The following is a 21,709-nucleotide window of genomic DNA, read 5'->3' on the forward strand; positions in this document are numbered from 1 at the left end:
CAATTGTTTCATAGAACTCAACCACGTTTGGGCGCATCTTCCAGTCACCCGTCCTCCCCGTACAAAAGACTATTATCATTTGTTTATGCTGTCCAACTCTTGCGACCCCATGGTGCTACAGCAGCCTCACATTAGCTGGCGAACGTTTTGGGGGTGTGTACATGCATCCTTGTTACCGTCGTCTGGGTCTGCACTCTGGTATGTTTTAGTCGATGGCAAATTCCCGACTAATAGTCGACTTTATCGCATAGGACTGGCCACCTCCCCACTCTGCCCCGACTGTCAGCTCGAAGACACCGACGAGCACCGTCTTACGTGCCCCCCAAAACGAAAGGTTTGGCTCCTCATCCAAGGAAACGTGGGGAAACCTCCGTGCCCCCAACGACGGTAACCACAGATTTCTTGTTGTTCCCCCAGACATTTCACTACCCTCCTGCTAAGCACCATACACTCATCTGGTTTCGAGGACAGGCTTTACAATGCCTCTTTCAGAGTGGTCCGCATACAGTCCTCGACTTCTTGTACAAAGTTGTGAGCGGGCATGGCAGCCTCACCCGGAAACCATCTTACCGACAAACTTTTGTCGGTTATCTCCGCAGCGTCTTCCTTGACCCCCCTCAAAGTTGGGGTGTGCCATACCTACCCGTCACATGATGCAACTCTCTTATCCACGTTCTCATGCATCAAAAAAAAAAAAAAAAGGAAAAGACAGAATGTGTTATATTTTGTTGTATTTAATGTCTTTGTAATTTTTTGTCAGACTATCAATCATTTGTACTTGTTTAAATTGTACCTTGAAGGAGTGCTGCAATATATATATATATATATATATATATATATATATATATATATATATATATATAATGTTGGATTGTTTGGGGCAGGAGACCAGACAGCGAGGTCATCGGTATCAACGGATTAGGGAAGGACGGAGAAGAAAGTCGGCCGTGCCCTTTCAAAGAAACCATCCCGGCATTTGCCTGGAGCGATTAGGGAAATCACGGAAAACGTAAATCAGGATGGCCGGATGCGGGATTGAACCGTCGTCCTCCTGAATGCGAGACCAGTGTGCTAGCCACTGCGCCACCTCGCTCGGATAATCTGCCAGGAAGTTTCATAACAGCGCACAGTCCGCTGCAGAGTAAAATTTCATTCTGTAGACAACAATGTGTTATGTATGTTGTCCTCAAATGAATAAACAGATCAGTTAAAATGTATTTAATAAACAGGTTAAATCGAATAATAACAAGCAAGATTTGACTGTGCAATTCATAAATACCTCTCCATTTGATAATAGTAATGAGGCACACATAATGACCGTGCATCTGCAGACAGCGTTACGGAATTGAACTTAACTTGTCTAGCAACACATCACTTTCATGTTTGGAAATAATTAGGTAGTGAAAACAGCAACCAGTCACACTTTTTGTAAGAATCATTAAGTCACGCCGGCAAATATAACAGATGTGACATTAGTTCCATGGGAAACTCGGTACGATCACGAAAGCGATACACATCCATAACGATGGAAACTTGGCACTTACACGTGATAGTGAGGTCACGGAGACGTATCACCAGTGTAAACCTGGCGAGTGATCACGCGAGCGGTTAATGAATGATCAAATGTGTGTGAAGTGCTAAGGGACCAAACTGCTGAGCTCATCGGTCCCTAGACTTACGCCCTACTTAAACTAACTTATGCTAAGAACGAAACACACACCCATGCCCCATTGGGAGTCGAACATCCGGCGGGAGAGGCCGCGCAATCCGTGACATGGCGCCTCAAACCACGCGGCCTCTCCGCGCGGCACGGTTAATGAGGCTTGTGTCGGGCAGCGAACTAGTCGGAGTTTGCAGCCAAGGTCCGGGACGTTGACGGACGGCCGCTGGCTGACAACACACAGACATCGACAGCGCGGTCGAGCGCATGGAGGACGTCGCCCCCTGTTGCCTTGCGTCCCGTGTTGTCCGCTCTTAGACTCTTGCGGTGAGGACTGGAACAGACGGAGCCTGTAGCTACGGTTTCTGGCTGACTCAGAGAGCGGCGTCAAGCACACGGAGGACACGCCGTTCGATGTTGTTCTTGATTAACGACAGCTCCGTCTCGATGTCGGTCTGGAACAGCTGGACGTAGAGAACGCCAGTGGAGACGTGGCGTTGGCGGCCGACAACGTGAGTGGCGGATCCAGATGCAAAGAGGTCGGGTGGGCCAGTGTTTTTGGTGCCCGAGGAGTCTATTCTTAGAATGCGTGAACGGCGACGGTGTCTTTTGCTGTACGCATTAGTGCTGCCGTAAACATTAGTGAATCACTGTGCTGATTAACCCCTCACGTTATTTCATTTTCAGATAGCTGAGCAAAACTGAACGTACTCAGACATTTCTCTCTTCACTTATTCCGATCATCACTAAACTGACACACAGTATTTTTAGCGCAACGCAATCTGACTTTCAATAATCCCTACAAAATATTGGCCCGGACTAACAATAACCTATACCTTTCATGAATCACTTACCTCACAAAAATCTTCGTTACTCGAACTACTGCAATACAGCGAGCGCCAATACTGCCGGCTAAATAAAAGATTCTAACTACTGAAGGAACTAACTACTGATAGGCATAGTTACCAAATGAAAGATAGAGAACAATGTATTTACCTTAATAGTGTTCAAAAGTCATTATATATATATATCAGTTCATGACATCCAGTCTTACAAATTTACTCTCTCTCTGATGGACGCACGTCCGGATCATTCGCTCTCAAAACTCTGCCATCTCAATCCCCACATCCACCACTGCTGGCGGCTCACCTCCAACTACGCGCTGTTCACAATTCCAACAATGCCAACCAGCCACAGACTTCACACAGCACAGTCAGTGATTTTCCTATAGAGCGCCATGTGGCGTTACCAACATAAAAACCTAAACAGCCTACTTACAACATACATACAGGGCTTCTCAACGCCGTTGCGAGTTAGTTTTTAAGAGTGCCTACTGTACAGCCAACTGTGTACTTACAGGAAATGGACGGTGCACTAGTGTTATGTAGCGTATTGGACCACAGGAATGATTATGTTCTTGATTTTTCATTGGCTGTGTGTGTGGTTGTTTATGTTTGGTTATGTCTTCTGGCTATCATTAGCTCGTGCAGTCCTTGCAATAGTAATGTGTGCAGGAAATCCCATTTGTGTGATTTAATGATACACATCCATATGGAAAACAAATTTGTGTGAGCGTAAGTTAATCTAATTTAGATGTTATTGATTCTAGTTTTCGTTCCATTGTTTCCTTTCCTCTCTGTCGGGCTTCTGACCACAACAAACTACAACTGAATTATTCTATAAATTGTGTGGTATATTTTCGAAGCGTAAATTTATTCGGCTGATTTTTGGTGCTATAAACATTGATTTTGCCCTCTTAACACTTGGTTTATTATTCGTGCATTTTTCAAAATACCCTTAATTACCTTAACGGGAATTTCAAGTGCATTTTCAACTTTTCGCGGTGGAATGAATAGTCCATTCAGTTTCGAGCGTGCAGCCGCTCAAATACCATATCGTCCACTATTATTAAGACCGCCGATCGCCCTGCGTTGCTTACAAGGGGTTTCGTGATTCACGGGAAGGTACCAAGCGCGTCCTTATACACTCCACCGCGGCGGTACGCGCCTTCGAGTCACAGACGCTGGTCAGCATCAAAGAGGTACACTTACAGACGTTCCGCCAGCGGTGAAGGCGTACAGACATACGATTCGCTTATCGATGTATGCGATGCCATGACGATTTGTCTGCAGTTTAATTATCCCAAGAGCCGGATTCCATGCTTTGTCCAAGTTAAAACCATCATCTCTATTTATTAAATTATTAGGTGAAGTGATCTCCATAGCGTCCTTGAAGACAGAATCCCCAAAGGAAGAAGTGGGTGTTAGAATGTTCACATCACTATAATTCACGGAATGCCCTGTATAAATACAATGACCGGCCGCAGTTGACTTGTCTGGCTGTGTTGAGCGCGTTGTTTTAAACGAACGATCTTCTGGAGGTGCGTGGACGACATGTTTGTGGTACGGCTACAACGAGATGGGTGAATTACATCGGTTTCTTGAGCATTCGAATTCTATGCATGCTAATATCAAATTTATTACGGAAATAGAAAAAGACGGCTGCCTCCCCTTTTTGGATGTTGTCACTCGCCGTAAAGCTGATGGCACATTAGAACATGCCGTATATCGTAAACCAACACACACAAATCTATACCTATATGCCAGTAGCTGCCATCACTCTTCACAGACCATACGCGTCCTTAAGAACTTAGTGCACAGGGCGCACTGTATATCCGATAAAGATCATTTGCAAGATGAGCTTGCATACCTCAAGAGCATTTTTAAGGCGAATGGATTTTCTCAGCAACAAACTTTCAGTGTAAAACCTAGAACGTAGGCATGTGATGGGGAAGAAGGAAGTAGTTTCTTCGGATCAAGTGCGTTTTTTCCCTATGTGGGTGCTTTTTCCTCGAAGATAGGCCGTATTTCCAGAAACACTGTATCAAGTTGATCTTCCGGCTTCCCACGAAGATTGCAGCTTTACTCGGCTCCGTAAAGGACGTATTAAGGCGGGTATGTATCAGATTCCTTGCAGAAACTGGGAGAAGTCACACACAGGTCAAACAACACGCACCGTTCGTGAGAGATGTGTGGAACATCGAAGATACACACGCTACTCACAGCCAGAAATGTCAGCTGTGGCCAACATTGTATTGATACAGGGCATTCCATGAAGTACAGTCATGTGAAGGCTCTAACAGCCACCTTTCCTTTTGGGAATTTGTCTTCAAAGAAATTATAGGTATTAGAGTAGTTCATAATTTAATAAATGGAGATACTGGTTTCTGAACCGTGAATTTACTTTCACAATTTTTTTTAAAGAATTTACTTTACTTACTGCCGATTCGTCAAGGACACTGAAACATTTAAGGGGCTCCGGAACGCCCTATACTTGCAATGTTAAAATAACGCTTATAAATTACATCTTTTCTCACAAAGTATTTGAGGTAGGAAGTTGAACTTTTTACAGATTATTTATTGGAATATGGGCTACAACTTAACACAGGGATTTTACAAAATTTTAGTTCAGTTATTAAAGATGATTTTTTTTTCAATTGTAATGGAAATTCACAACATTTTTTTGCAATTTTTTATTTATATATTCAAAAATATACAGTTTTTTGGAAAAAGGCTGTGTTAAATTATGCGGAAGGTACTGTGTAACATTTACTGAAAGTTTGAAACAAATATGTTTGGAAGATCCTTAGAAAACATGTAATTAGTATGAGAAAATAAAAGTTTTGGGAATCGAGCGACAAAGATTGGATTAACTTTTTAGTGCATTCCAGGTCCATAGGATGGATTATCTTCATCCTCTGCAAACTCCTCCTCCAGCTTCCTCTTGTTCCTCCTCCTGTTTACTCTTGCTTGTATTTCTAGACTCTTTACAGCCCTGTCTGCAGCCCGAAGGCGTTCCTTGTCTAAAGCAAGCATCGCTCGTACCATGTTAGAGCCTATCTTCATTCCCATATTTCTAAATACCTTGCACCTTACAATGTTGTCATCATTGAAAGTCGCAACAGCATCATACACACCAAAGTGAAGTGTTTCTATTCCAACAAATACAGTCTTGGGGATTCTCGACCATATAACACTATTTACACTTTCATTGGGGTTTTGAGTTTTTCCGTGAATACACTTTTTCAACAGTTCAGGTGCTGCTAAGTCTCTGAAAATAGGATTTATCACCTCCATTATTGCATGAGGCAGACTATGCTTATGAGTGTACACTTCACCAGTTAGCAATCCTTTGTTATATTTACACCAACTGTCTTCTTCTTTGGGACACAAGCTATGTTGGGGATTTTCATCGTCTTTATTGTTTACAGTAATGACACATACCTTTGGCTTTCCAACATTTCTCCTTTTCTTAAAAGCCTTCAGAGGATTTCTAATAACTTTACTTTTACTCATTATTATACTTCAACAAAACAGAGACTCAAGAAACAGAATTAATTACGAATATTTTCGAGATAACGACAGAGTAAATAAACATGAAACAATCGACAATCACACCAGCGATATATATTGAACCATCACAGGTTAGCCACAACACATACTTTATCTCTCATCACTAAAATGTACCTGATTAACACGGACGTTAATAATAACACCATTTGACAGCAGTTTAACAGCGCCACAGTAGGTCACGCCCATGTAGAATACATTTCAAAAAAAATTTAAAAATAGTTGTAGTCTTCGGAATTGAATAAATTATATATCTATTAAAAGGTAATAGTCTGCAGATTCAGAAAACGCAAAAAAGTAAAAATTGAACTTTTCATGATTTTGAGCCTTTCCGGAGCCCCTTAATCACACTAGGTGAGCGCGGAAGTAGTTGCCAGGAAGGAACTGATGGAAAATTACTTTTAACAAATGTGAATTTTATCGCTAAAAGCGTTTTCAAAACAGATTTAAAATTATAAGCAGAAAAGCACCCTCGAAATATCAAGTCACTATGTAACAAATGTGAATTTTATTCCTAAAAGCCTTTTCAAAACAGGTTTAAAATTATAAGCAGAAAAGCATCCTCGAAATATCAAGTTACAGTTTTATTTAGAGGCAAAGAACAATATTAACAGGGGAGCCTTCGGGCTGAGAAGCTTGCCAGCTCCCTTGCAACACGGCCGTAGTCATGACCTCTCACAACAACCTCTGAAAGACTACACTGGTGCAAATCTGCAACACACCAGATTACGTTAAACAAACATTTTTAATAACTCCCACATACACGTAAACTATGCACCCCGTAAGAGGAATTGAAATGGTGCAACCCTCAAACTATTTGCCACCGAAAGTGCATTTTTTTTATTAAAGGACTCTTACGGTGGAAGGGTGGCAAGCTTATAACCTAATATGACTATTTAAATAAAACCCATAAAATGCAGACTTACATAAAATATACAACATGTTCTACGTTACACATATACCACCTCGCAAGATGATAGGCAAGATAGAAACATATTTCAAGAATTCGGCCTTTAGCAATAATTTCGTTAACATTGAATCCGACAAACATGACAGAGGCAGCTATTAACGTACGGCGGATCGATAGACAAATAAACAGATACTAACTGCCAAACAAATGAGGACAAGAGACAAACGAGCAAAAACAAGTAGAATTTAACAAGTAAATGAAACAATGTAGCACTTAACTTTAAATAACTGCGATTTCTGGCAAAGACCTGGCGCAGCACATCCAACGCTCTCCCGAACCGTCCGCTGCCAGCCGCTTCAGCGGCCTCAGGAAGGCGAGCCGATCTCCCGTCTCACGGCATCGCAGCTCGCCCCGGCCAGCTCGATGTCGTGGTTTCGCTCCTGCTGCTCTCGTGTGAACCGCGAAGCCACTACACCTTTCTATACGGCGCTGCCCAATGGACTCAAAGTGGGGACCTCACATGCGCCGACGCTCAAGGCGGACACGTCATCTCGTGTCTCAGTGCGCGACCGACCAACCGACCGATCCAACCGCCAATGACCGTTGCCCGAGCAACTCGAGCAGACTGGCGGCCTAACGCGCAGACTCAGATGCAGGAACTCAGCCCCGACCGGGCGACTACTAGCTGAGTTCTGTTACTGGCGGAGTGGCAAGACTCTCATTTTCTGGTTTTAAAGTTGATCCAAAGGATAGACATACTAGCACTCCGACGACAGACAGACATTAAGGTTCAAAATGGTTCAAATGGCTCTGAGCACTATGCGACTAAACTTCTGAGGTCATCAGTCGCCTAGAACTTAGAACTAATTAAACCTAACTAACCTAAGGACATCACACACATCCATGCCCGAGGCAGGATTCGAACCTGCGACCGTAGCGGTCACGCGGTTCCAGACTGAAGCGCCTTTAACCGCACGGCCACACCGGCCGGCCGACAGACATTAAGGGGAGCTGGAGGTGGTCAAATCCAAAAAATTACGATTTTTTTTTTGCTACCGAAAATTAATTGGAACATTCCTCTTTAATGTAAACTTCGAATTATTGCTCTACTCGCCCTAGAAGTGGAGTTATTACCATTTTCCCCCACGCCTGCAGAGGAATTGGGCGGCCGCTGAATGCATCTAACACCCTCTCGTGGCGAACTGCTTGGGATTTTCTCGGCCTGTTACGCATACAGCGAGTGTGCAAGGGTTGGCTACGTTGTTTTCTGTGACAAATATTACCCGTATTTCCTTACAGCTTACTCCTATTTTCCTCTGAATTTCGAACGTCTTGCTACTTTTAATATTGTCGTACACTTTTGTTCTGGTTACGATGCCACGTTTTAGTAACCGTGTATATAAGAAGAGGAAGAACGTAGGGAAAAGAAAATTAACACTAATACCAAGTTGCGATACTACAATGAATAAGAGCGCGGAACATCGCCTCTTTGCTGTTTACCGTTTCGAATTAGTTCAGTGTTGCGCCTGTTGTTGGTAGTATTATACTTCTTGTGTGAAGCGGGTAATATGCAGTATGTACAAGAATCAGGAGGGAACAATAAAACCAATTTTTTATGACTTAGCACAGCCAGAATTGTTACACAAATGTCTACACGGAAAGACGCAGAATCCTAATGAGAGCGTAAACAATTTGATTTGGAAAGTGGTTCCTAAAAGGGTGTTTGTAAGCATAAAAACACTGCATTTTGGCATTTATGATGCAATAGCAACCTACAACCAGGGGAACAGTGTGAAGTGTGAAGTTCTGAAGGCATTAGGATTTACAGCTAGGGTGAACACTGTACGAGCACTAAGAAATATTGACAGAGAAAGGATAAGAGGAGCAGAAAGAAGAGAAAGGCATATGAAGTATGATGGAACAAAATGCCAGAAAAGAAGACAGAAGAGGAAGCTTTTGGAGGATGAAGAAGAAGACCCTGATAATCCATCCTATAGTGCAGGAATGTATTGAGAAACTTTGATAGCCATTTCCCGTAAATTAGAATTTTTCGAATATAAGGAACATTTTCTCAAAATCCACTCAAGCTAGAGAGATGAAATTTTTATACATCACTCCTAGTAGTCAAACTTACATTGTAAGACAGCCATTTGGCAATATGTTCAGTAGTTTCATTTCAGTTTAATTATAAAGCAATTATTTGTAAAAAAATTTGGGTCATTAATAAAAAAAATAATGGGAAGGAAACTAGAAAAGATATTACAAAATCCCTCAGTCATAACTGCAATACTAAACCACTCTATATGTAAAAAAAGATATTCAAATTTTTCCATTTGGTAGTTTATTCATAAATGTTCCTCAAACTTAGTGATTTTAACATGGGCACCTCCGGCTCCCCGTAACTGCCGCACAAATGCAAACGAGAGACAGACCAGCAACTGGTGACGCGAGACTGACCTAGCCTCACTCCGACTGACCCTCTGCCGAGCTAATAGCGCCCCTTAAATGCACGTGAACAGGCAACCTTTCCCCTTTCCCGCCAGAGGGAGACACCAAAGCTGCGATTACCACAGCGGCGCCAGCGCCAGAAACACAACGCGCTGCTCCACGCTCCTCAAAACACCAAATTTTGACCACGGCTCAGTTTTAATTTGGACAATGCATGTAATCCGGCTCTTGGGATAATTAAACTGCAGGGAAGTCATGGTGTCATCGCCGCTGAATATACATCGATAAGCGAATCAGATGCCTGTGCGCCTTCGCCACGGGGGGCGCATCTGTAAGTCTATCACTCAGCTGTCGGCCAGTGTCTGCGACTCGCAGGCGCGACCACCGTGGTGGAGAATATAATGCCGTGCTTGGTACGTTGTTAGCTGATTTGATATTCACTTGACGGATGAGGTGAACGATGCACGCACGGAACAACAGGGGAAGAATTACTATTAGCGCTCGTGAAAGTCTGAGATATGATGGCGTGCATGTGGGAGTTACAAGGGTTCAGAATTGTAACAGTAATTAAGGTTGGCTTAAGAAAGGTGTTAATTATTGTTATACGGATCATACTGATCGATCCTTCGCTCATAGGAGTTTGTTCAATTAATTGTGTGCATCTATGAAGATTTTAACTGCTGCTCTTCGAGTCAGAGGCACAAGTTTCCTGTTACTGAAATTTTGCTCTGTTCATTGTGAAGTCGTTCAACAGATTTTATGTAGGGTTCCGTGATTACTGCACACAGTTTTAATATATTTGTTTGTTTAGAATTGTCTTTTGATGTTAGTGTCGTCAGTAAACTGTGTATTCTCGTAGTAAAGTAAAGTCGCGTAGCATGAATGGCTGGGAGACCCAGGAGGGTAGGTTCAGCCTCGTAATTGTATTGGTTTTCCGTATGTTTCGCCCCCACAGGCACCTTTATTTCGATAATTAAGAGACCTGTGTATGTAACTACGTCCAAACAGGCCTCGGGAGACCCATTGGCACCGACCGACCTCCATGTCAACCTCAGCCGATAGGTGGATATGGAAGGGCACGTGGTCAGCCCATAACTCTCGCAGCCACTGTGAGCTTTCATGACAGTAGGCGCGACTGCTTGGTAGAGTAGCTCCTCAGTTGGCCTGTCAGGGGCTGAGTGTATTGCGCTTGCATTTCGTGCAACTGCTTCAGCGTCATGATCGGCCTCATCTTAATGCGACTGTTAGGCACGTTAACATGGGGCTGGAGAGGGCGCTCATGGCAGAGGGCATGGGTCACATTTCAGTGGTACCAGTTGGGTCTATCAGTATATTGGGTTTCTCTAGGCATGGCCTGCACCTCAATCGGTATGGGAAGGAGAGGCTGGCAAAACTTATAGGTGACAATGTAGTGGGTGGTGGCACTCATGGAAAAATTCATGTAGTAGTTGGTGTTACAGCTGCACCTTTTTTAGACTGAAGTCAGCTCATAGGTATGTCTGCTTAAAGGAAGTCCCTCTAACTAAGGGCTCACCTTCAGAGTACGTCATGTTTCCAAGAAGAGAAGGAATTAGCATATTTCATCGAAATACAAGAGGTAATAAAGTTAGTGAACTGCTTATAGATGTTGACTCTGAAATTATTGTGTGTCAGAGCACCACTTAAATAATTTGATAATTTAGATACAGGATACAGACTAGATGGCTGTGTTTGAAGGAGTTGCTTGTGGGGTGGGGGAGTGGCTATGTACGAAAAAACCAGTATTCCATTTGACTCCTTAGACGTATCATGGCACTGCATTGAACAGATATTTCAGTGTTGTGCAGGGGCAGTTGAATTTAGTGAAATTAAATTTCTAAACATTGTTTATAGGTCCCCGAACTTCTGACTTCAGAGAATTTCTGCCCAAGCTAGAGGGGGTCCTTGATTCAATTTGTAGGAAGTACCAGAAATTACTTCAATATAAATTTTCAATATAATGTTTGTATACGATGGTGCAAGAAAAAGGATGTTGGTAGATCTCCTTAAATTCATATGATCTGATGCAGACTGTGTTTTTCCAACTAGAGTGCAGGGGAACAGTAGCATCTCTATAGACAATATTTTTATTCAATCTTCTTTACTAGATAGGCATTCTGTTAGTAAAAGGGTGAATGGCCATTCAGACCATGATGCACAAATTTTAACACTAAAAAGCTTTTGTACTTAAACAAATGTCACATATAATTAAAAACTGTGTTGGAAATTTAATCCAACAGCAATAGAGAGTTTTTTAAACCTTGTCAAGGAACAAGAGTGGCAGGATTTTTGTAGTGCCGATAACATAGAGGATAAATATAATGCTTCCCTTAACAAGTTTCTCATGCTCTTTCAGAGTTACTTTCCGTTAAACCTTCTAAACGGAGTAATAGCAGTAATGGGCAGCTTGAGTTGCTGACTAGTCGGATAAGGATATCATGTAGAACAAAGCGGGAATTGTATCAAAATGATACAAGTAGTCACAATCAAGCTTCAGTATCCCATTACAAACAGTATCATAAGGTGCTTGAAAACGTTATTAGGAAGCAAACAGTGTGTGGTTTGCAAATGGAATAGCTAATTCACAGGATAATATTAAAACCATATGGTCAGTTGTGAAGGAAGTGTCTCGTCACCAGCACAAGGTCGACGATATAAAGTCAGTTCGTAGTAAAAATGTTTCTGTTACTGATAAATCAGATGTATGTACAGTATTTAACAATCATTTTCTGAGCATTGCTGATGAGTTAAATAAAAATTTAGTTTCTACAGGGAATCATACTACTTTCTTGGTAAATGCCTTTCCGAGATTGATATCTGAAATACTTCTCTGTGATGCAGACAAGGACGAGATTGAGTCAATAACTAAATCACTGATGACTAAGGACTCTCATGGATACTATGGAGTGCCTAGCAGAATATTAAAGTACTGTGCTGTATTTAGCTTTATTAGTAATTTTTCCTTTGTAATGGTCTGTTTCCTGGACGGTTAAAGTACTCAGTGGTAAAACTGCTCTATAAAAAGGGAGAAAAGGATAATGTAGACAATTTTAGACCTATGTCTATGCTGTTAATTTTTGCTAAGGTTATTGAAAGGCTGTGTATGTCAGTATAATTGATCATTTTATATCACATTATTTGCTATCAAATGTGCAGTTCGGCTTTAGAAGTCGCTTAACAACTGAAAATGCTAAATTGTCTTTTCTCTGTGAGGTACTGGATGGGTGAAACAAAATGTTTCGAAAGCTAGGCATATTTTTTGATTTAACTAAGGCGCTTGATTGTGATGATCACAAAATATTGCTCCAAAAGTTGGACCGTTACGGAACACGGGGAGTAGCTCACAGTTGGCTCACCTCTTGCTTTAGCAACAGACAGCAAAAGGTCATTATTCACAATGTTGAGAATGGCTGTGATGTGGGGTCTGAGTGGGGTGTGTTCAAGTGGCGGGAAGCCCCAGGGATCAGTGTTGGGGCCACTCCTGTTCTTTATTTACATAAATGATATGCCCTTTACTATTATGGGTAACTCTAAAGTATTTCCGTTTCCTGACGACACTAGCTTGGTAGTAAAGGATGTTGTGTGCAACAATGGCCCGGTTTCAAATAGTGCAGCTCATGACCTAAGTAACGCTAAATCTCAGTGAGACTCAGTTTTTGCAGTTTCTGACACACAATTCAACAATACCTGACGTTTTAATTTCACAGAATTGGCATATGATTAGTGAAACTGAACATTTCAGATTTCTAGGTATTCAGATAGTTAGTAAACTGTCGCGGAAAGCCCACATTCAGGATCTTGTTCAAAGACTTAATGCTGCCATTTTTACTATTCGAACGGTATCTGAAGAGAGTGATCGTTCGACACAAAAATTAGTCTACTTCGCTTATTTTCATTCGCTTATATCGTATGGTATATTTTGGGGTAACTCTTCCCATTCTAAAAGGATATTTTTGGCTCAGGCAATAAGTGGTGCAAGTTCACGAACCTCTTGTCGACCCCTGTTCACGAGTCTGGGTATTTTGACTTTGGCCCCCAATATATAAATGTATTCCGTACCGTCCTTTCCTGTTGACAACATTAGCTTATTCCCAAGAACAAGCAGCTTTCACTCAGTCAGTACTCGGCAGAAATTAAACCTGCATTTGGATCGGACTTTCTTAATTCTTGTGCAGAAAGGTGTGCAGTATACTGCTGCGTCTATTTCCGATAAGCTACCACTGGAATTGAAAAATCTTAGCAGTAATCCCCGCGCTTTCAAATCGAAACTGAAGAGTTTCTCATGGGTCACTACTTCTATTCTGTCAAGGATTTCCTTGAAAAATTAAGCTGATTCCTGTTGTACTGTTGATTGCATTTATTTAAACTTACGGATTGATATTTTCGGGTTCATAAAGATTTTATTTTTATCTGTTATTACTGTTATGTTGTAATTTCATGTACTAACATGTTACAAAACCTTGGAGATTTGCTCCCCAATTTGGTCCTACAGAACTTGACGTGTTAATAAATAAATAAAAACAGCGCTCTGCAGATCCGGACGGTGACCCATCCAAATGCTAGCCAAGCCCAACAGTGCAAACTTCAGTGATCTGACGGGAACCGGTGTTACTACTGCTGCAAGGCTTTTGGCTGTATATATAACAGTTTCTGCTAAGCGTAGGTGACTAATGCATGCATGTGTAGTGCAGTGTCGTGCGCGTGTTGGAGATACTGAGAGACGGGAGTAACCTGCTGCCAACCCCTGTCGAAGAACACCTAGGAGGCCACCAAGCTTAATGCCCCTGTCGGACGGTCGGATCACCTGCAATATTGTCTCATGCTCTTACTTCGTGAGACACTGCAGAGAGGTTTGGAACTGAATCCCGGACATTGGCGCATAGACTGGCGATGAGCGACTTAATGGCACCACCTCTCCTGTGCCGAAAGGGCAAATGGAAAATTATCATCACGTGGCATACACGGACGGTGACCCATCCGAGATTTGGGCGTGCGCGACGGTTCTGAGCTTCGGTGATCCAACGGGAACCGGCATGGCCACCTCGCACAGTCGTTGCCTTTTTTTCTGGTAATAAACGTATACGTCCCAACAGTCCCCAGTCGCTTGCACTCTTCAGCCTATGTTGCTGCTACCGACGTCATATCAAATTAGTGTTGTACTTCCTCAGGATGTGAACCGTTAACATATGGAATACTGGGAAGATACGCTGTTTCGGCGGATTTTGGTGATCGAGTCTTCTCGGATTACCAGCCGAGTCAAAGCATTGTTCTGCGGCAACGTATCGCCAAGTTTCCTACTCTTCATCTTCAGGTGAAGTGTCAGCTTCGTGTCCAGTTTATTTATTTACAGACGTTGGACCTCAGGCTCCTCTGCCTCGTCTGCAACGGCTGAGCCAATCGCGCGCCTCCAGAAGTGGTGTCCAGGGTGGTGGTGGTGGTGGTCGGGGCATTACGGCCGGGGGGGGGGGGGGCTCCCGGCGGAGGGTCCTGGCGTCGACCCTGGTGCTGTATGTTCCATCCGCTGCCTTCGCCTCTTTCACATCAGAGCTCTCTTGACGTATTTGTGCTAGTGCTACAAACCATGCAGAGCACAGTTGACAACCGCTATTCCATTTGACAAGATCATCATGGACCCGTATTTCCGCTGCCTCTGTACATGGAACACTTCGAGGAAACGGCTCTCAAAACAATGCGTCTGAAACCAAAGCCATTCTGTCGACACGTGGATGACTCATACGTGATGTGGTCGCATGACGAAGAAAATCTGCAGAAATTTGTTGCACATCTTAACAGCATACACTACAATATAAAGTATACCGTGGATGTGGAAGAAAATGGACGCCTACCTTTCGTCGATATCCTGATAAGGAGGAAAACGATGGCACTCTGGAATATTCTGTCAAAGAAGGCACACACGGACCAGTTACTAAACACCAATGGCTGCCACCATCCAGCACAACCCAAATGTGTGCTCACCATCCTTGTGCACAGAGCACTTTCCCGCGCCCGGGTCCCCGGGTTCAATTCCCGGCGGGGTCAGGGATTTTCTCTGCCTCGTGGTGACTGGGTGTCGTGTGATGTCCTTAGGTTAGTTAGGTTTAAGTAGTTCTAAGTTCTAGGGGACTGATGACCATAGATGTTGTCCCATAGTGCTCAGAGCCATTTGAACCAACCACAGAGCACGAGACGTATGCGACCGAGTTTCTGCACCTGAGGGAAGCCTCTCGCAACGAGTACCCGGAGGCAGAGATAAGATGCGCTCTTCAGTCGAGCAAGAAGAAGAAAGAAAGCGATGCGGAAGAAGACACGGAGCGTCTGGCGCTCTTTCCGTATGCTGGTTCACCCACGGTCAGGACTACCAGGATACTGGAGGAGAGTTACATTAAAACCATTTGCCGCTTAGGGGCTAAAATCAAAAATTTGCTTGGCTCAATAAACACCTGGAGTCTACAGCATCAGTTGTGAATGTGGTAAGCAGTATATCGGCCGGTCGTAAAGGTGTATTTCGCAGCGCGGCTCAAACATGTGAGAAGGTTCGCCTCGGCCAAACGAGAAAACCTGCAGTGGCAAAGTGCAGCGGATCCATAATCATCTTGTCAACCAGTATAGCGGTTTCCAACTGAATTCTGCGTGGATTGCAGTGCTAGCAAGTATACGTGAAAAGCACTCGAACGTTAAAGCGGCGATGGCAGCGGACAGAACAGACAGGCAGCACCAGGACGCGACGAAACGACCCTCCAACATGCCGGGATCCTCCCCCCCCCTGCCTACGTCCTGCAATAGCCCCGCCCCCCCTCTCCACCGTCTGCGACACCCGACCATAGGCGCGGGATGTGCCCAACCGCTGCAAACGAGGTAGAAGAGCAGAAGAGACTGCGGTCCAGTCGCCTATAAAGATACGATCTGGACATAAACCTGACACTTGTCCTGAAGATGAGGAGTAGGAAACTTATCGAAACATTGCCGCAGAACGACGCCTTGACTCGGCTCATACACCGAGAAGACTTCATCATCGCTAACTTGTGGAATTACTCGTTCTACCGAACCTCCGCCATTGCGATTTAATCCAATACTGCATAAGTAGTGGAAACACTGACGGTTAGAACTAACCGTGGATACTTGTATGGGCTACATCTTCACACCAGTTTGTTTGGCCTTGTCAGTGTTCTTTTCGCCAAGTTAGGTTCATTGCGGCCAGACAAGTGATGTGACTACCACTTCACCGGCTCATCATTGTACGTGTACCTATGTGCTTTGCATTAGCGATTAGGTACCTGTTATATCATCGTAGTCGAAACACTAGGCCTTACGTGTCTAGTATCCCAGCTTTCCGCATCCGTGAAACAAAAATAATCTATGTTGCTGCCGTTTGCATCTGGAACAAACTACTCTGCACATTGTAAGCAATTAAATCTCCTGATAGTTTTAAAAAGAAGCTGGTACACCTCCTTCTGTCGGTATCATAACGTTTCCCTACAAGTAAGAGCGTCTGGCCAGTTTTTCCCCTACCAGACAGTGAAGCAAATGTTTCCATCTTCTCTTCTATGCTTCTTGCTCTTTTCATTACTCATTCAGTCACATCACTTTCTTCATCCCCTGTATTCGTCCTGTTTCTCTCTGTCTTTCTTCTCTTCTTTCAATCCCATTCATGCAAGCTATCATACACTCCTGGAAATTGAAGTAAGAACACCGTGAATTCATTGTCCCAGGAAGGGGAAACTTTATTGACACATTCCTGGGGTCAGATACATCACATGATCACACTGACCGAACCACAGGCACATAGACACAGGCAACAGAGCATGCACAATGTCGGCACTAGTACAGTGTATATCCACCTTTCGCAGCAATGCAGGCTGCTATTCTCCCATGGAGACGATCGTAGAGATGCTGGATGTAGTCCTGTTGAACGGCTTGCCATGCCATTTCCACCTGGCGCCTCAGTTGGACCAGCGTTCGTGCTGGACGTGTAGACCGCGTGAGACGACGCTTCATCCAGTCCCAAACATGATCAATGGGGGACAGATCCGGAGATCTTGCTGGCCAGGGTAGTTGACTTACACCTTCTAGAGCACGTTGGGTGGCACGGGATACATGCGGACGTGCATTGTCCTGTTGGAACAGCAAGTTCCCTTGCCGGTCTAGGAATGGTAGAACGATGGGTTCGATGACGGTTTGGATGTACCGTGCACTATTCAGTGTCCCCTCGACGATCACCAGTGGTGTACGGCCAGTGTAGGAGATCGCTCCCCACACCATGATGCCGGGTGTTGGCCCTGTGTGCCTCGGTCGTATGCAGTCCTGATTGTGGCGCTTACCTGCACGGCGCCAAACACGCATACGACCATCATTGGCACCAAGGCAGAAGCGACTCTCATCGCTGAAGACGACACGTCTCCATTCGTCCCTCCATTCACGCCTGTCGCGACACCACTGGAGGCGGGCTGCACGATGTTGGGGCGTGAGCGGAAGACGGCCTAACGGTGTGCGGGACCGTAGCCCAGCTTCATGGAGACGGTTGCGAATGGTCTTCGCCGATACCCCAGGAGCAACAGTGTCCCTAATTTGCTGGGAAGTGGCGGTGCGGTCCCCTACGGCACTGCGTAGGATCCTACGGTCTTGGCGTGCATCCGTGCATCTCTGCGGTCCGGTCCCAGGTCGACGGGCACGTGCACCTTCCGCCGACCACTGGCGACAACATCGATGTACTGTGGAGACCTCACGCCCCACGTGTTGAGCAATTCGGCGGTACGTCCACCCGGCCTCCCGCATGCCCACTATACGCCCTCGCTCAAAGTCCGTCAACTGCACATGCGGTTCACGTCCACGCTGTCGCGGCATGCTACCAGTGTTAAAGACTGCGATGGAGATCCGTATGCCACGGCAAACTGGCTGACACTGACGGCGGCGGTGCACAAATGCTGCGCAGCTAGCGCCATTCGACGGCCAACACCGCGGTTCCTGGTGTGTCCGCTGTGCCGTGCGTGTGATCATTGCTTGTACAGCCCTCTCGCAGTGTCCGGAGCAAGTATGGTGGGTCTGACACACCGGTGTCAATGTGTTCTCTTTTCCACCTTCCTGTAACGAATTTCTGTTGTACTGATAAAGAAATGAAGTTTTCTCTCTTTCTCCACTGTTATGACTACTAAATGATTCATAATACTGCGTGTTATAACATGCTTGTCGTAATTAATGTAAGGTAATGTATATAAAATGATTAGTCAGATATTAAAGGTGCCATAAATTCTACGAGGCTAATTATAATAAATGAAAATAAATAAGCAGTTTATTTTGATGATCCCAAAATTCTCTTAAGAATTAGTTTCATTGCCAGCATTTACGTTGTGCTATCTTCATTTGTACTGACGGTAATGAACACCTGACTGAATTTGATAAAACGGTGCAGAACCGCTTTTATTCCCTTTATTTAATCATTCCTTGCAGAATGCTTGGGTAAAACTCTCGAAATGTGACTTCCAGATACATTCTGCTGTCTGCGCCAGAGAGAAACTCCCCTCTAAACTATTAGCTTGCAACGCATCAGTCACCAGCCGCCTGGTTCCTTCGAAAATAACACAGCTGATCTCCATCATACTTCGGCAACCTGAGCTTCCACTGCGTTCGTAACGGAATCGTTATTCTTTCCTTGCTGGAAAACTATCAGCAATATACAACGGCTTTCTAATATAGCACCTACTATTTGGATTTGTTTTTTGTGCTTACTAACAGAGTTGTGCCGCGAAATATATTTCGCCCGGTCGTTTTCAGGAGAGTATGGTATGAATTGACATACATAAAATTGTTTCCTTTGAGGCATGAGAGACCTGTGGTTACTTAAATGATAAATTTCACCTCCATCTCTGAAAATTCTGATAGCAGACAACGGAAGCACGTAATAGTACGAACCGTAATTCTCCTATCAATGTTCGATTCAGAAAGAAATTGTATAAAATGTGTGTTACTGTTGGAAGATATTTCTTGGTAGTGAAACTTAAACACCTCAGATACACGCTGTCATCTTAAAAGTACAGTCAACTCTGAAACCCGTAATAAATATTCAAAATGTCTTCCGCTTCCTTCTACAGAGCAGTGCAGACTTCGAACCACGAACTTTCGCAACTTTTCAAATAGTGCCTGAGTGTGACGAGAAGTTTCGCAGTCTTCTGTGACACGCCAAAGAAGACTTTCTGTATTCGGTTTGTCGGAATGTAAACAAATTATATAAGCTGCCTGCCCCCAGAGACGAAAATCCGTAGGCTTGAGATCGGGAGAACATGCAGACAATTTGACTGATCCTCTTCCAGCTGTCCTCCTGACATGGTAGATGCCAGCCAGGGCATATCTGGCACTGACACTAAGGTCAGTGTTGTCGGTGCAGTATTTTGTTGCTGTATGAGTGTCGCTGTGAGCCCACAGACTGACGTGGCTCCCTGCTGTCTTCTCCACAGTCGCCGTGCCGGCAGGAGGCGCTGTCGGCGCTGCGGCGGCGGCTGCAGCAGACGGCCGTCCCGGAGTTCCCCAGGCACCGGCTGCGCATGCTCTCCAGGCTGGCCGAGGGCGCCTTCGGAACGGTCAGTACTTCACACACATCTCTCCCCATTACTGTAATGCGTACGGTATCGCGGTTTTAAGCCACGGGGACTCACTGGAGCCTCGCTCTGACTCCTTAGAGGCGCTGGTCTACATCAACATCTATACTTCTGGTACCACTATCTGAGCACCCATTCCCTGTGAAACTTCTTTATTTAAATGAGTGTGTCTGTACTTAAATTGCAGAATGACTGAGAACATGAAACCTATACGTTATTTGATTCTGAAACAGCTGAGTAAAACTGAACGTACTGAGCCTACTTTCTCTTCACTTTTTCGTATCATGTCAACAATGACCCATGATATTCTAGCGCAACGCAATCTGACTGCTCAAGAAAATTACAACCTGACTTCAGATAATTAATTCAAAAGAATGGCCCTGACTAAAAATAAATCTTAACAATGTTGTTGTTGTTGTTATTGTGGTCTTCAGTCCTGAGACTGGTTTGATGCAGCTCTCCATGCTAGTCTATCCTGTGCAAGCTTCTTCATCTCCCAGTACCTGCTGCTACCTACATCCTTCTGAATCTGCTTAGCGTATTGATCTCTTGGTCTCCCTCTACGATTTTTACCCTCCACGCTGCCCTCCAATGCTAAATTTATGATCCCTTGATGCCTCAAAACATGTCCTACCAACCGATCCCTTCTTCTAGTCAAGTTGTGCCACAAACTTCTCTTCTCCCCAATCCTATTCAATACCTCATCATTAGTTACGTGATCTACCCACCTCATCTTCAGCATTCTTCTGTAGCACCACATTTCGAAAGCTTCTATTCTCTTCTTGTCCAAACAGGTTATCGTCCATGTTTCACATCCATACATGGCAACACCCCATACAAATACTTTCAGAAAAGACTTCCTGACACTTAAATCTATACTCGATGTTAACAAATTTCTCTTCTTCATAAACGATTTCCTTGCCGTCGCCAGTCTACATTTTATATCCTCTCTACTTCGACCATCATCAGTTATTTTGCTCCCTAAATAGCAAAACTCCTTTACTACTTTAAGTGTCTCATTTCCTAATCTAATCCCCTCAGCATCACCCGATTTAATTTGACTACATTCCATTATCCTCGTTTTGCTTTTGTTGATGTTCATCTTATATCCTCCTTTCAAGACACTGTCCATTCCGTTCAACTGCTCTTCCAAGTCTTTTGCTGTCTCTGACAGAATTACAATGTCATCGGCGAACCTCAAAGTTTTTACTTCTTCTCCATGAATTTTAATACCTACTCCGAATTTTTCTTTTGTTTCCTTTACTGCCTGCTCAATATACAGATTGAATAACATCGGGGAGAGGCTAAAACCCTGTCTCACTCCTTTCCCAACCACTGCTTCCCTTTCATGCCCCTCGACTCTTATAACTGCCATCAGGTTTCTGTACAAATTGTAAATAGCCTTTCGCTCCCTGTATTTTACCCCTGCCACCTTCAGAATTTGAAAGAGAGTATTCCAGTTAACGTTGTCAAAAGCTTTCTCTAAGTCTACAAATGCTAGAAACCTATACATTTCATTAAGCACTTACAAAAAGCTTCATTAAGCGAACTACTGCAATACAGCGAGCGTCAGTACTGCCAGCTAAATAAAAGATTCTAACTACTAAAGCCACTAACTACTAATAGGCATGTGGTTCGCAAAGGAAAGGTTTTGTTGCAAACCAAATAATGATTT

The 21,709-nt window shown here is 44.0% G+C and overlaps 1 protein-coding gene across 1 annotated transcript in view; it reads left to right on the forward strand.

Moving 5' to 3' along the window:
• Positions 1–21,709, forward strand: part of LOC126259594 (discoidin domain-containing receptor tyrosine kinase B-like) — a 416,947-nt gene that overhangs the window by 350,042 nt on the left and 45,196 nt on the right. Inside the window, exon 12 of the mRNA XM_049956504.1 lies at positions 19,894–20,016. Coding sequence (XP_049812461.1) covers positions 19,894–20,016 — 123 coding nt within the window. The remainder of the gene's footprint in view (positions 1–19,893; positions 20,017–21,709) is intronic.

The sequence above is a fragment of the Schistocerca nitens genome, chromosome 5 (assembly GCF_023898315.1).
Source record: "Schistocerca nitens isolate TAMUIC-IGC-003100 chromosome 5, iqSchNite1.1, whole genome shotgun sequence".
In the NCBI taxonomy this organism is placed as follows: Eukaryota; Metazoa; Arthropoda; class Insecta; order Orthoptera; family Acrididae; genus Schistocerca; species Schistocerca nitens.